This window comes from Salvelinus sp. IW2-2015, linkage group LG20 (assembly GCF_002910315.2).
Source record: "Salvelinus sp. IW2-2015 linkage group LG20, ASM291031v2, whole genome shotgun sequence".
Classification (NCBI taxonomy): Eukaryota; Metazoa; Chordata; class Actinopteri; order Salmoniformes; family Salmonidae; genus Salvelinus; species Salvelinus sp. IW2-2015.
In genome coordinates, this window is record NC_036860.1 from 42,839,038 (window position 1) to 42,854,822 (window position 15,785).

The 15,785-nt window shown below is 43.1% G+C and overlaps 1 protein-coding gene across 1 annotated transcript in view; it reads left to right on the forward strand.

Moving 5' to 3' along the window:
• Positions 1 to 984: 984 nt before the first annotated feature.
• Positions 985 to 15,785, forward strand: part of LOC111980328 (autism susceptibility gene 2 protein-like) — a 614,157-nt gene continuing 599,356 nt past the window's right edge. Inside the window, 3 exon segments of the mRNA XM_024011054.2 lie at positions 985 to 1,132; positions 3,265 to 3,992; positions 3,995 to 4,044. Of these exon segments, the coding sequence (XP_023866822.2) occupies positions 3,767 to 3,992; positions 3,995 to 4,044 (276 nt within the window). The 5' untranslated portion in view covers positions 985 to 1,132; positions 3,265 to 3,766.

Consider the following 15,785-nt stretch of genomic DNA (forward strand, 5'->3'; position numbering starts at 1 on the left):
ACAGTAAAAAGACAGTGAAAAATAACAGTAGCGAGGCTATAAAAGTAGTGAGGCTACATACAGACACCAGTTAGTCAGGCTGATTGAAGTAGTATGTACATGTAGATATGGTTAAAGTGACTATGCATATATGATGAACAGAGAGTAGCAGTAGCGTAAAAGAGGAGTTGGCGGGTGGTAGGTGGTGGGACACAATGCAGATAACCCGGTTAGCCAATGTGCGGGAGCACTGGTTGGTCGGACCAATTGAGGTAGTATGTACATGAATGTATAGTTAAAGTGACTATGCATATATGATAAACAGAGAGTAGCAGCAGCGTAAAAGAGGGGTTGGGGGGGAGCACACAATGCAAAACATCCGGGTAGCAATTTGATTACCTGTTCAGGAGCCTTATGGCTTGGGGGTAAAAACTGTTGAGAAGCCTTTTTGTCCTAGACTTGGCATTCCGGTACCACTTGCCATGCGGAGGTAGAGAGAACAGTCTATGACTGGGGTGCCCGGGGTCTTTGACAATTTTTATGGCCTTCCTCTGATGATTCATTAATTGTACATGTTGTTTGAGATAAGCTACAGGTTTTATAATGAGTTTTTAAAATAGTGGTTACGAAGTGCTGGAATTGTCACATAGGGTCACATAACAAGTGTAAACTCAATAAGATGTATTTTTATGTATTTAAATATACAAATTATTGTTTTGGCAGCTAGGCTGAGAATGTACTGTCCAAATGTTGAGTAGACACTGTAACACACCTTTTGTGTTATAGTAGGCTAGACATATAACATTCATAAGTAGGCTATAACATTATCTGGCTTATTACAGGTTCAACCGACAACATTACATGAGCGTATAGTTTTGACCGTTCTCGTTAGTACAACGAAACATACCAGATTCCATTGACAGCACTATTTGCGCCGAGGAAGCGCATACCCTGTAAAGCGGCACTGCGGCATCGCCATATCAATGCGCCCGGTCCCTTCTCCGGGATCCTCACGCACTGACTGGGAGAGAATAGCGCCTTTGCTTCCTTACGGGATTTATTTGTTAGTTACATTTTTCCTTTTGTTTAATCTTTTATTGACCGTTCGTATCCGAATACCAGCGACTTGCCCGGACGGTCCCCACTTGCAAGGGTTTGCATTTCTTGGTTTTGCATGACGTGTCTTGGAGAAAAAGAGGCTTGCTTTGTGTGTTAGTGAAAATAAGCGGAGAGCTGGAGCAGGAGCAGGAGAGGAAGCAGTGCCAGTCTCTGTTGTAGGCTGGACTGGCCACGGAGCGTGAGATATACTGACAGAGAGACAGACAAAAAGGACTGAAGGAAGACAGCAAGATAATGTGATAACAGCACGGAACGAGAAAAGGGAAGGCGAAAGAGCCAAAACAGCTTTTAAACGATTTACTAGAGCTATGTTGTATGCATGTCATTAGGGGAGTGTTGGCACGGGGCATCAGGTTAAAGGGATAGGGACTGGGAAATGGCTTAGGACCGTTATAAGAAAGGCTGAATTTAGCTTCTAGGGCTAAAACAAGGGAAAAACTGCAGCATAAACAAGGCTGGGATTTTTGATGGTTTAGATGCGCCCTTATTACGCACCATCCGTCCAAATAAGCCACATTTGCGAGCCATTGTAATGTGCTGATGTGCAACATTTGCCACTTGCAGTCTAGCTGGCTATTGRTATATTACAGGTTTTACTCATGCTACCTTCCATTGCAATCCTTGGACAATTACATCATTCAAAGTTGAAGATGGTGGTTGTCTATGACATGATTATTATGGTGTGTCTGGTTATGATGGAGCAGGCAAGGTGTGTTCCTACTGTCTGTCTGTGGAACGGTTCATCCAGCAGCATTGGGAGGGGGTGATGAAATTTAGAGTGGCTTGGATGAGGCTAGACTAGAGCATGCCTGTGCTGTTTGGTGTATTCAATGATGGATAGACTACCGTTTTGGTGATGTCATGTACACTTAGTATCTAAATGGGTTTTGGTATTGTAGATAGTATTCATAGAGTACAGGTTATCTGTATTGACATACAGAGCAGATTAGAAGACTGAGAATTAATGTTTGTGTTAAGGAATGATTGAGATGACAAACTGTTGAATGTGTTGTCATCTGTATGCTGTCTGAAAAGCATAGCATGTAGCATGACTAGAATGCCAATAGGTTAATCACATAGAGTAGCCTATTATGACTGAACACATTCACTTTTGACTTAGGGTGGTCCAAATTTAAGTGCTTTAAGATCAATTGTCAGTTAAGGTCTTTGTCATCACACTAGATCTAGGAGAGAGCATTGTTTGGCAGAATCCTCATCTCARACCCCCAAGGACAGACATAATTCAATAACTAGTGTTTGGATGTTATGACCAATGTGTTTATATGGTTTACATGAGGTTATCTATTTGAAGAAATTCATTGTAATGTAAAATTGTGACGAAACATATTATAGTATAGTATATTCTAAGAATCAATTACCTTGTAGAAATATTGCATAATGAATTGGCCATTCAATAAATAGATTGAAATATGCATAATGACGAACACACACAACTGTGAAAAAAAGACATGGTATACTTAATGGAAAAGGTATTTTCACAGAAATGTACACTGAATCAGGGTTTTATGCACCTATATGGWGAGAGTGTAAATTATAGGTGGGATTGGAAGTGTTCAAAAAGGCAAGTGTCGTGGTGACTATGAAGTTTATATACATTGTCTCACCTCTGGTGAAAGCACAGTGATTTTGGAMATTGAGACATAGTAGTGTGATGATCAGGCAAGCTGGTGTTCTGTATGCAGTGAACAGAAACTGAGATTCTAACCACAGCAGGCCTATTTTTAAAAGATCCACATGTATAGGAATAGGCTTAACCAAATAGAGAAAATTCCCATACATTATACATGTAAGAATGCTGGTTTCATTAAAAGTACAGGATAGAGTAAAACCACGGGGGAGAACTATAGAGACAGTATTAGAGAAGGAGCACTTTGAAACACATAATGATCTCAGCCACATAATGATTTCAGCCTAATGATTATGCATAGTAAAATAAAAAATGACAGTATAGTGAGAAGTCTGAAGCTATATCGTAATGAAACATTCATTTATGTTGCATTATGTAGACYGTTAACAACCCCCTGTACTGTATTATAATCTTCCTACCTTGAGAGGATGGCTCATTGACCTAATGCGTTCGACATTAAGGACTGCTGCTGACTGAACATGTTGCAAATGTATGCTCTCTATCTCTTTGACTTTCAGGAGAGAGAGCTGGCTGACTGCAGCATGTGAAGAGGGAGGATTCCTTGAGGAGGATCAGGATGTGGCTTTTTACAATTGGTTCGCCATGGCAAGACATGTCCAGTGATCAGACATTCTTTTCCAGTTAAAGATTTTTCTTTTTTTTCTCTCTTTTTGAGTTGACAGTCTGGTTTCCACGTCTAACGATAATATTACCCTTTGTCTATTAGTGGATTTGATGGACGACCGTTGGGGATCTTTGCTTTGGAACCTGCTGCTGGGCTTTCAATAACTCAATGCATTCTCTACTCCAGCCTATGCCCTTTGGATATTATCTGATCGCTTACTTTTCATTGGATTTCATGCACTGAGTAACTATACGTACTACTTGTTGGATATTGTTAGGAAATATCTGTTGGTATTTCTTTCTGCTGGGAGTTCAACTGTGCCAGTGAGTGCCCTTGACAGGGTTGATTCTCTGCTCTACTAGAGGAGTCTCTAGGTGGGCTTTTCCTCTGAGGAAATGGATGGCCCTCGGTCCAGTGGGCTCCGYAAAAAGAGGAAGTCTAAGTCCGAGAGGGATCGGGGACGGAGATCAAATGGGACAAGGAACAATAACCATGTGAGGGGGGGCTCTGTGGGGCTCCGCTTCTCCTCAGATTCGGAGAGGGAGGAAAGAGTCAGGAACCCCTTTTCTTCCCGTCCGAAGCCCCCCAGGAGAAAGAGAAAGGAGTCTACCACTGAGGAGGACACATAGATGGCTTTTCTATCTCTGGTTTCATGACGCTGGAGGCGCTGGATGTGAGTAACTCCAGGCTGATGTTACTACTTCTTCTACTTTGACCTGGGGGGGGGGGGGGGGGGGGGGGGGGGGGGGGGGTTGCTTCGATGTGTGATTTTAGCATTTCCTCTCTGTGTTTTGCCATCTCTTCTAGATTTGGCTGTAAGGGTGTTTTCACACGTAGTCCTCTTTAAAATTACCGATCTYAGTCCTCTTTAAAAWAGCAAAAAACTCAGTTCTCTTTGCATTCACACTGTTGCCAGTTCACTTCACCTTTTTTGAGGTCWGAGTTCTCTTTGCAATCACATTACTATGTTTAGAAAAGAACCAAGATATTTYTACAACATTCACTCAATGCACTCTGGGTAAAAGTACAGGACAAAGCCATTCCATCAGAACGCGTTATCGGACAGCTAGATATACCTACTTACGTTTTGGAAGCTAATAGATTGCATTTAGTTAAAAGATTACACATAATTATTGTAATCAGAAGATAATATTAACATGTAAATATAATTGGTAACAGATTAAATACCAGTAGAGTAAATGCAGATTAAATAATGCTGTAGTCTTCATTAAAAATGGTATTCCCTTTAAGATCTAGAATKAATTTTGTACCTTATGTTGTGATTCTCACCAAATATGTTGTCTTCTCACACTATTCAAACCCCACAATGGAATATGAAGCTCTCTTAGCCTATAGATCAACATATAGCAAACAAATAATCTGAACATCGTGTCAGTACAAAACTCCACACATATTTTGGAATTTCTGTGCATCCTTGACATTCACTAATCAAAATCCAAAAMCAGCACGTTTTTTCTGCGAAACTGCACATCATCCTCTATCTCCAATGTGCAGTGGTAGAAAAATKACCCAACTGTCATACTTAAGTAAAAGTAAAGATACCTTAACAGAAAATGACTCAAGTAAGTCTACTTGAGTAAAAGTCTGAAACGATTTGGTTTAAAAAGTTAAAGTATAAATCATTTCAAATTCCATTTATTAAGCAAACCAGATGGCACCATTTTCTTGTTTTTTTAATTTACTGAAAGCCAGGGGCACACTCCAACACTCAGACATAATTTACAAACAAAGCATGTGTGTTTAGTGAGTCCGTCAGATCAGAGGCAGTAGGAATGACCAGGGATGTTCATTTGATAAGTGCGTGAATTTGACTATTTTCCTGTCCTGCTAAGCATTCAAAATGTAACGAGTACTTTTGGGTGTCAAGGAAAATGTATGGAGTAAAAAGTACAATATTTTYTTAAGGAATGTAGTGAAGTAAAAGGAGTCCAAAATATAAATAGTAAAATAAAGTACCAATACCCCAAAAAACGACTTAAGTAGTACTTTACAGTATTTTTACTTAAGTACTTTACACCACTGCCAATGTGAAGGTGTTATGGCAGGGGAAATGGTGTTGCAGTAGTCTAGTGTGTGGTGCAGGAATAATGGCAAGCAAACCTGGGGAGCTTTGTGTTCACATTGCCCTTAAAAAGGGAACTAGACCGCGGAATTCAAGTGAACCGAACTCAGATCAGTTCGGTTCCCTTAAGGGGGGCTCTTCTAAGGAGTCTGAGTTCCTTTGGAGTGTTCACACTCAACAAAAAATTAAGTGAACTGCACTGAGTTCACAAAAATTGGCTGAAATGGACCAAGTGTGAAATCACCCTTAATCTCTTGACACTATGCGAAGAGAGGGTTGTTATTGTCTCCAGCCCAAATTGCTGTATCTGTATTGCTGGGCTGGCCTTGCACTTGGCTGAGCTCTAGCCTGCATATTTCTGTTGTGAGCTGGATTCCAACAGATGTGACGATTCAGCCAAAACGAGACAATTCAGCCAAAGATCTATATCTCTGTCACAGAGCTTGTGTTGTTGAGCAGTATTTTGGATTTGTTTTTATAAGAACGTGCCAGACAAAGGCTTACAGTAGGAGGAATGGCTTCCAGAGGTTCTAAAATGTTTCAGAATCCAGAACAGGCCAGTAGTGGATCTCATGATTATTTATTTGCCTTATTGTCTGTGGAATAAGCTCCTCACATGTACAACAGTATGTATAGCCTAATTAGGAATGTATTAATCATTCATTTCATTCCACTTGTTTGAACTTACATCACGTATTCCAAGTCAAACTTTATTTGTCACATGCGCCGAATACAACAAGGGTAGACCTTACTGTGAAATGCTTACTTAAAAGCCCTTAACCAACAGTGCAGTTCAAATGAACTGAAGTAAAAAATAATAAAAAGTAGCACAATAACATAACAATAACGAGGCTATATACAGGAGGAACCGGTACCGAGTCAGTGTGTGGGGGTACAGGTTAGTTTGTAATTTGTACATGTAGGTAGGGGTGAAGTGACTGCATATATAATAAACAGTGAGTAATAGCAGTGTACAAAACAAACGGGGGGGGGGGGTCACTGTAATAGTCCGGTGGCCATTTGATTAATTGTTCAGCAGTCTTATGGCTTGGGGGTAGAAGCTCTTAAGGAGCCTTTTGGTCCTAGACTTGGTGCTCCGGTACCGCTTGCCGTGCGGTAGTAGAGAAAACAGTCTGTGACTTGGGTGACTGGAGTCTCTGACAATTTTATGGGCTTTCCTCTGGCACCGTCTATTATATAGGTCCTGGATTGCAGGAAGCTTGGCCTCAGGGATGTACTGGGCCGCACGCACTACCCTCTGTAGCCCCTTATGGTCATATGCCGAGCAGTTGCCATACCAGGCGGTGATGCAACCGATCAGGATGCTCTCGAATGTGCAGTTGTATAAMCTTTTGGGGATCTGGGGACTGATGCCAAATATTTTCAGTCTCCTGAGGGGTAAAAGGTTTTGTCATGCCCTCTTCACGACATTCTTGGTGTGTTTGGACCTTGATAGTTCGTTGGTGATRTGGACATCAAGGAAGTTGAAATTCTCGAAACGCTCCACTACAGCCCCGTTGATGTTAATGGGGGCCTGTTCAGCCCGCCTTTTCCTGTAGTCCACGATCAGCTCCTTTGTCTTGCTCACATTGAGGGAAAGGTTGTTGTCCTGGCACCACACTGCCAGTTCTCTGACCTCCTCCCWAWAGGCYGTCTCATTGTTGTCGGTGATCAGGCCTACCACTGTTGTGTCATCAGCAAACTTAATAATGGTGTTGGAGTCGTGCAAAGCCACGCATTCGTGGGTGAACAGGGAGTACAGCAGAGGACTGAGGAGGAGTCAGTGTGGAGGAGGGGACTAAGTACACACCCCTGAGGGGCCCCAGTTTTGAGGATCAGCGTGGCAGACATGATGTTGGCTACCCTTACCACCTGGGGGTGGCCTGTCAGGAAGTCCAGGATCCAGTTGCAGAGGGAGGTATTTAGTCCCCGGGTTCTTAGCTTAGTGATGAGCTGTGTGGGCACTATAGGGTTGAACGCTGAGCTGTAGTCAATGAACAGCATTCTCACATAGGTGTTCCTTTTGTCCAGGTGGGAAAGGGCAGWGTGGAGTGCGATTGAGATTGCATCATCTGTGGATCTGTTGGGGCGGTATGCAAATTAGAGTGTTTCTAGGGTATCCGGGAGGATGCTGTTGATGTGAGCCATGACCAGCCTTTCAAATAACTTCATGGCTACCGGGCGGTAATCATTTAGGCAGGTTACCCTCGCTTCCTTGGGCACAGGGACTATGGTGGTCTGCTTGAAACATATAGGTATTACAGACTCAGTCAGGGAGAGGTTGAAAATGTCAGTGAAGACTCTTGCCAGTTGGTCCGCGCATGCTTTCAGTACACGTCCTGAGAATCCATCTGGCCCCGCGGCTTTGTGAATGTTGACCTGTTTAAAGGTCTTGCTCACGTCGGCTACAGAGAGCATTATCACACAGTCATCCAGAACAGCTGGTGCTCTCGTGCATGCTTCAGTGTTGCTTACCTCGAAGCGAGCATAAAAGCCATTTAGCTCATCAGGTAGGCTCGTGTCACTGGGCAGCTCRCGTCTGGGTTTCCCTTTGTAGTCCGTAATAGTTTTCAAGCCCTGCCACATCCGACAAGTGTCAGAGCCGGTGTAGTAGGATTCAATCTTAATCCTGTATTGACGYGTTGCTTGTTTGATGGTTCGTCTGAGGGCATAGTGGGATTTCTTATAAGCGTTTACGATTTGTGTCCCACTACTTGAAAGCGGCAGCTCTAGCCTTTAGCTCGATGATGATGTTGCCTGTAATCCATGRCTTCTGGATGGGATATGTACGTATGGTCACTGTGGGGATGATGTCGTCGATGCAGTTATTGATGAAGCCGATGACTGAGGTGGTATACTCCTCAATGCCATTGGATGAATCCCGTAACATATTCCAGTCTGTGCTAGCAAAACAGTCCTGTAGCGTAGCATCCGCGTCATCTGACCACTTCCGTATTGAGCGAGTCACTGGTACCTTCTGCTTTAGTTTTTTCTTGTAAGCAGGAATCAGGAGGATAGAATTATGGTCAGATATTCCAAATTGAGGGCAGGGGAGAGCTTTTTATGCATCTCTGTGTGTGAAGTAAAGGTGGTCTAGAGTTTTTTTTCCCTCTGGTTGAACACGTGACATGCTGGTGAAAATTTAGTAAAATGGATTTAAGTTTGCCTGCATTAAAGTCCCCGGCCACTAGGATCGCCACTTCTGGATGAGCATTTTCTTGTTTACTTATGGCCTTATAGAGTTGGTTGAGTGTGGTGTTCAGACCATCGGTCTGTGGTGGTAAATAGACGGCTGATATAGATCAGAACTCTCTTGGTAGATAGTGTGGTCTACAGCTTATCATAAGGTACTCTACCTCAGGCAAGCAATACCTTGAGACTTCTTTAATATTAGACATCGCGCACCAGCTGTTACTGACAAAAAGACACACACCCCCACCCCTCGTCTTACCAGACATAGCATCTCTGTTCTGCCTGTGCATGGAAAATCCTACCAGCTCTATATTTTCTGTGTCCTCATTCAGCCACGACTCAATGAAATATAAGATATTACAGTTCTTAATGTCCCGTTGGTAGGGTAATTGTAGGTCATCCAATTATTGCATGTTAGCAAGAAGAACGGAAGGCAGTGGGGGTTTACTCGCTCTTCTACGGATTCTCAGTTGGCAGCCCGATCTGCTTCCTCTTTTCCTCTGTCTTTTCTTCGCGCAAATGACGGGGATTTGGGCTTATTCCCGGGAGAGCAGTATATTCTTCTCGTCGGACTCGCTAAAGGAAAAAAGGGTTTTCCAGTTCGTGGTGAGTAATCACTGTTCTGATGTCCAGCAGTTATATTCGGTCATAAGTGACGGTAACAACAACATTATGTACGAAATAAGTAAAATAATAAGTTACAAACAATGCAAAAAAACGAACAAAATAGCTCAATTGGTTAGGGGCGTGTCAAACTTTACCAATGCTCTTCGCCRCCATCTTATTACAATGTTAACTACAGTTGAAGTCGGAAGTTTACATATACTTAGGTTGGAATCATTAAAATGTGTTTTTCAACCACTCCACAAATTTCTTGTTAACAAACTATAGTTTTGGCAAGTCGGTTAGGACATTTACTTTGTGTATGACACAAGTAATTTTYCCAACAATTGTTTACAGACAGATTATTTCACTTATAATTCACTGTATCGGGCCTCCCGGGKGGCGCAGTGGTCTAGGGCACTGCATCGCAGCGCAAGCTGCGCCACCAGAGTCTCTGGGTTCGCGCCCAGGCTCTGTCGCAGCCGGCCGCGACCGGGAGGTCCGGGTTAGGGAGGGTTTGGCCGGTAGGGATATCCTTGTCTCATCGCGCTCCAGCGACTCCTGTGGCGGGCCGGGCGCAGCGCGCGCTAACCAAGGGGGCCAGGTGGCGGGCCGGGCGCAGTGCGCGCTAACCAAGGGGGCCAGGTGCACGGTGTTTCCTCCGACACATTGGTGCGGCTGGCTTCCGGGTTGGAGGCGCGCTGTGTTAAGAAGCAGTGCGGCTTGGTTGGGTTGTGCTTTCGACGCATGGCTTTGACCTTCGTCTCTCCCGAGCCCGTACGGGAAGTTGTAGCGATGAGACAAGATAGTAATTACTAGCGATTGGATACCACGAAAATTGGGAAGAAAGGGGGTAAAATTTAAAAAATAAAACAATTTAAATCAAAAAATCAAAAAATATTCACTGTATCACAATTCCAGTTGGTCAGAAGTTAACATACACTAAGTTAACTGTGCCTTTATTTTTCTGGAAAATGCCAGAAATTATGTCATGGCTTTAGAAGCCTCTGATTGGTTAATTGACGTAATTTGAGTCAATTGGAGGTGTACCTGTGGATGTATTTCAAAGCCTACCTTCAACCTCAGTGCCTCTTTGCTTGACATCATGGGAAATCAAATAAAATCAGCTAAGACCTCTGAAAAGAAATTGTAGACCTCCACAAGTCTAGTTCATCCCTGGTTCATCCTTGGGAGCAATTTCCAAACGCCTGAAGGTACCACGATCATCTGTACAAACAATAGTACGCAAGTAAAACACCATGGGACCACGCAGCTGTTATACCGCTCAGGAAGGAGACGTATTCTGTCTCTAGAGATGAACGTACTTTGGTGCGAAAAGTGCAAATCAATCCCAGAACAACAGCAAAGGACCTTGTGAAGATGCATGAGGAAACAGGTACAAAAGTATCTATATCCACAGTTAAACAGTCCTATATCGACATAACCTGAAAGGCCGCTCAGAAAGGAAGAAGCCACTGCTCCAAACCGCCATAAAAAAGCCAGACTACGGTTTGCAACTGCACATAGGGACAAAGATCGTACTTTTAGAAGAATGTACTCTGGTCTGATGAAACAAAAATGGAACTGTTTGGCCATAATGACCAATCGTTATGTTTGGAGGAAAAAGGGGGATGCTTGCAAGCCGAAGACACATCCCAACTGTGAAGCACGGGGGTGGCAGCATCATGTTGTGGGGGTGCTTTGCTGCAGGAGAGACTGGTTCACCTCACAAAATAGATGGCATCATGAAGAACACAAATTATGTGGATATATTGAAGCAACATCTCAAGACATCAGTCAGGAAGTTAAAGCTTGGTCGCAAATGGGTCTTCCAAATGGACAATGACCCAAGCATACTTCCAAAGTTGTGGTAAAATGTCTTAACGACAACAAAGTCTAGTATTGGAGTGGCCATCACAAAGCCCTGACCTCAATCCTATAGAAGATTTGTGGGTAGAACTGAAAAAAGTGTGCGAGCAAGGGAGGCCTACAAACCTGACTCGTTACACCAGCTCTGTCAGGAGGAATGAACCAATTCACCCAACTTATTGTGGGAAGCTTGTGGAAGGCTACCCAAAATGTTCGACCCAAGTTAAAAATTGAAAGGCAATGCTACCAAATAATAATTGAGTGTATGTAAACTTCTGACCCACTGGGAATGTGATGAAATAAAATAAAATAAAGCTGAAATAAATATTCTCTCTACTATTATTCTGACATTTCACATTCTTAAAATAAAGTGGTGATCCTGACTGATCTAAGACGGAATTTTTACTAGGATTAAATGTCAGGAATTGTGAAAAACTGAGTTTAAATGTATTTGGCTAAGGTGTATGTAAACTTCCGACTTCAACTGTATGTCACCAAATATACACTGCTCTAAAAAAATAAAGGGAACACTAAAATAACACATCCTAGATCTGAATGATGAAAATATTCTTATTAAATACTTTTTTCTTTACATAGTTGAATGTGCTGACAACAAAATCACACAAAAAAATTATCAATGGAATCAAATTTATCAACCCATGGAGGTCTGGATTTGGAGTCACACTCAAAATTAAAGTGGAAAACCACATTACAGGCTGATCCAACTTTGATGTAATGTCCTTAAAACAAGTCAAAATGAGGCTCAGTAGTGTGTGTGGCCTCCACGTGCCTGTATGACCTCCCTACAACGCCTGGGCATGCTCCTGATGAGGTGGCGGATGGTCTCCTGAGGGATCTCCTCCAGACCTGGACTAAAGCATCCGCCAACTCCTGGACAGTCTGTGGTGCAACGTGGCGTTGGTGGATGGAGCGAGACACGATGTCCCAGATGTGCTCAATTGGATTCAGGTCTGGGGAACGGGTGGGCCAGTCCATAGCATCAATGCCTTCCTCTTGCAGGAACTGCTGACACACTCCAGCCACATGAGGTCTAGCATTGTCTTGCATTAGGAGGAACCCATGGCCAACCGCACCAGCATATGGTCTCACAAGGGGTCTGAGGATCTCATCTCGGTACCTAATGGCAGTCAGGCTACTCTGCGAGCACATGGAGGGCTGTGCGGCCCCCAAAGAAATGCCCCCACACCATGACTGACCCACCGCCAAACCGGTCATGCTGGAGGATGTTGCAGGCAGCAGAACGTTCTCCACGGCGTCTCCAGACTCTGTCACGTCTGTCACATGTGCTCAGTGTGAACCTGCTTTCATCTGTGAAGAGCACAGGGCGCCAGTGCAATTTGCAATCTTGGTTCTCTGGCAAATGCCAAACGTCCTGCACGGTGTTGGGCTGTAAGCACAACCCCCACCTGTGGACGTCGGGCCCTCATACCACCCTCATGGAGTCTGTTTCTGACCGTTTGAGCAGACACATGCACATTTGTGGCCTGCTGGAGTTCATTTTGCAGGGCTCTGGCTTTGCTCCACCTGCTCCTCCTTGCACAAAGGCGGAGGTAGCGGTCCTGCTGCTGGGTTGTTGCCTCCTACGGCCTCCTCCACGTCTCCTGATGTACTGGCCTGTCTCCTGGTAGCGCCTCCATGCTCTGGACACTACGCTGACAGACACAGCAAACCTTCTTGCCACAGCTCGCATTGATGTGCCATCCTGGATGAGCTGCACTACCTGAGCCACTTGTGTGGTGTTAGACTCCGTCTCATGCTACCACTAGAGTAAAAGCACCGCCAGCATTCAAAGTGACCAAAACATCAGCCAGGAAGCATAGGAACTGAGAAGTGGTCTGTGGTCACCACCTGCAGAACCACTCCTTTATTGGGGGTGTCTTGCTAATTGCCTATAATTTCCACCTTTTGTGTATTCCATTTGCACAACAGCATGTGAAATTTATTGTCAATCAGTGTTGCTTCCTAAGTGGACAGTTTGATTTCACAGAAGTGTGATTGACTTGGAGTTACATTGTGTTGTTTAAGTGTTCCCTTTCTTTTTTGAGTAGTGTATATGCATTATATCATCACTGTAGGCCTATACTTGTGTTGTGACTTGTGAGCCTTAATTCATGGATTCCTTTCCTACTACTCCTCTGCAGTATGTTTTTCCAACAAAATCTTTGTGCTTTGTTGTGTAAATCTAAACCTATACATACATTACAACAACATTAGCTTTCCTAACAGGTTAGATACTTGTATGAAGTAGGCTGTAAGAACCAAGTGGGCAAAACCTGCTTTAACCCWTTTAGGTTCTAGATAGCACCTTTTTTTCCAAGAGTGTACTGTATAAAGTTTTGCAGAGGATGAAGTTGGATATTGAAAACATTGTTCATTACATTTCTGTTTCCATAGTCACCAATTTCAGTTAATCTGCAACATATTATTTCTTACCTTTTAAAATAGATCAAGCAATTGCAAAACAAATCTACATAACAATTTTTTTGCACATCCGCATACATTTGTTTAATAATTCACCCCCAGACATTACATGCATAGAAAGACTAGGACACAGAGTATAAGTACATTACATGCATAGAAAGACTAGGACACAGAGTATAAGCCCCTTGTTTGTTTGTTTGTTTTATTAATGCAAGGATTCTTGGAAAAGCGGGACAATCGCTACTATTTTAAAATGATTTGTCTTAATATTAACAACATTTGACGTATATWTTTTGATAGACCAAAGCATCAGCTATCGGACCATTTGAAGAGTGATTAGAAAAGAACAGAGATAAGACAAAGCGACTGAAGGAGGGTATTTTCTCTCATTATCACAGACTTTGTGAATCGTCGGAGAGGATACCATTTTCTTGTGTCCTTAAGCGCCACAGGGTAGTATGCTGACAACTGACACCTCTCCTTTACACCTTCTCAGGTCCGCCTCACACTTGCTCCGCATCTGGGTAGCACTGTCAGCATCATCCTCCATAAGGGCCCTCTTGAAGAGTTCTGTGATGGGTCAGATCTGCAGTGAACAGAATCAGCRCATACGATTTTATCAATTTGAGATTGAAAAAGAACTAGAAAAGGAGGACATTCCTGAATACATTTTGTGGGCTAAGCTGGCTAAAAGTATTTCCATGGTACTAGTTGAAGAGTTTTGTGGCAGTTATAGAGACGTCTTAAAATACGAGCAACTTGCTCATATACATACTTTGCGTCGTCCTCCACCACGGCGGTCAGGGGCATATTTGAGGACTTTCCTCAGGGCCCCAACACATCAACCTCCTGAGTTGTCTGGCTTTTCATGACACTTAAAGCACAAAAAGAGAATAAAATACATTTACGATTGGCATATTGTGGGCATGCAGGATAAAACAGAACAGTAACGCACAGTAAAATATCTTTAACAGTCAGAATCTACAAGAAAATTCTCATTGTGTATGTCAAATGTCTCTGCTGCTCACTTACTTTCCAATTATAATGGAGCACACACCACACGAGTGGTAGCAAAGGCATGTTTGCTCCTCTGTCCCTTCATATTAAAGTGGGACAATAATTAATTGGTCATTAATCTGCAACATTTTAAGAAAGAGGATATAAAAATTAGACAGTAGTTGGATAATGAAAATGTTTAACCCCTCTCTAAATGACCGCTCCAAAATCCTAAAGACATTGTCCCGGACAGAGGTTCCCCCAATTGAGAACAACTGTGTAAAGACTGTGCAAAAATTCAAGTATGTGTATAGAGACAAAAAATAGACTATCTTTCTCTTTTTCAAAAGTTGTGTGTCTTTCATCTCATTCCCGCAACAAACATGAAGATAATGTGCATACCAATTGCTGCCTTTTGTCCTCATTGGTGCGGCTATCCTCCATGACCTCAAACTCACTAAGACCGTCAGCTGGATCTAAAGCTACACTGAACAAAAATATAAATGCAACATGTAAAGTGTTGGTCCCACGTTTCATGAGCTGAAATAAAAAATCCCAGGAATGTTCCATATGTGCAAAAAGCTTATTTCTCTCAAATTGTGTGCACAAATTTGTTATTTACATCCCTGTTAGTGAGCATTTCTCCTTTGCCAAAATAATCCATCCATCTGACAGGTGTGGAATATCAAGAAGCTGATTAAACGGCATGATCATTACACAGGTGCATCTTGTGCTGGGGACAATAAAAGGCCACTCTAAAATGTGCAGTTTTGTCACACAACACAATGCCACATATCTCAAGTTCTGAGGTAGCGTGCAATTGGCATGCTGACTGCAGGAATGTTCACCAGAGCTGTTGCCAAATAATTTTATGTTAATTTCTTTACCATATCCCACTCCAATGTCATTTAAGATAACTTGGCAGTATGTCCAACTGGCCTCACAACCACAGACAACGTGTAACCATGCCAGCCCAGGACCTCCACATCCGGCTTCATCACCTGCGGTATTGTCGAAACCAACCACCTGGAGAGCTGATGAAACTATGGGTTTGCACAACTGAAGAATTTCTGCACAATCTGTCAGAAACCGTCTCAGGGAAGCTCATCTACGTGCTTGTCATCCTCACCAGGGTCTTGACCTGACAGCAGTTCGGATTTGTAACCGACTTCTTCAGTGGGCAAATACTTACCTTTGATGGCCACTGGCACGCTGGAGAAGTGTGCTCT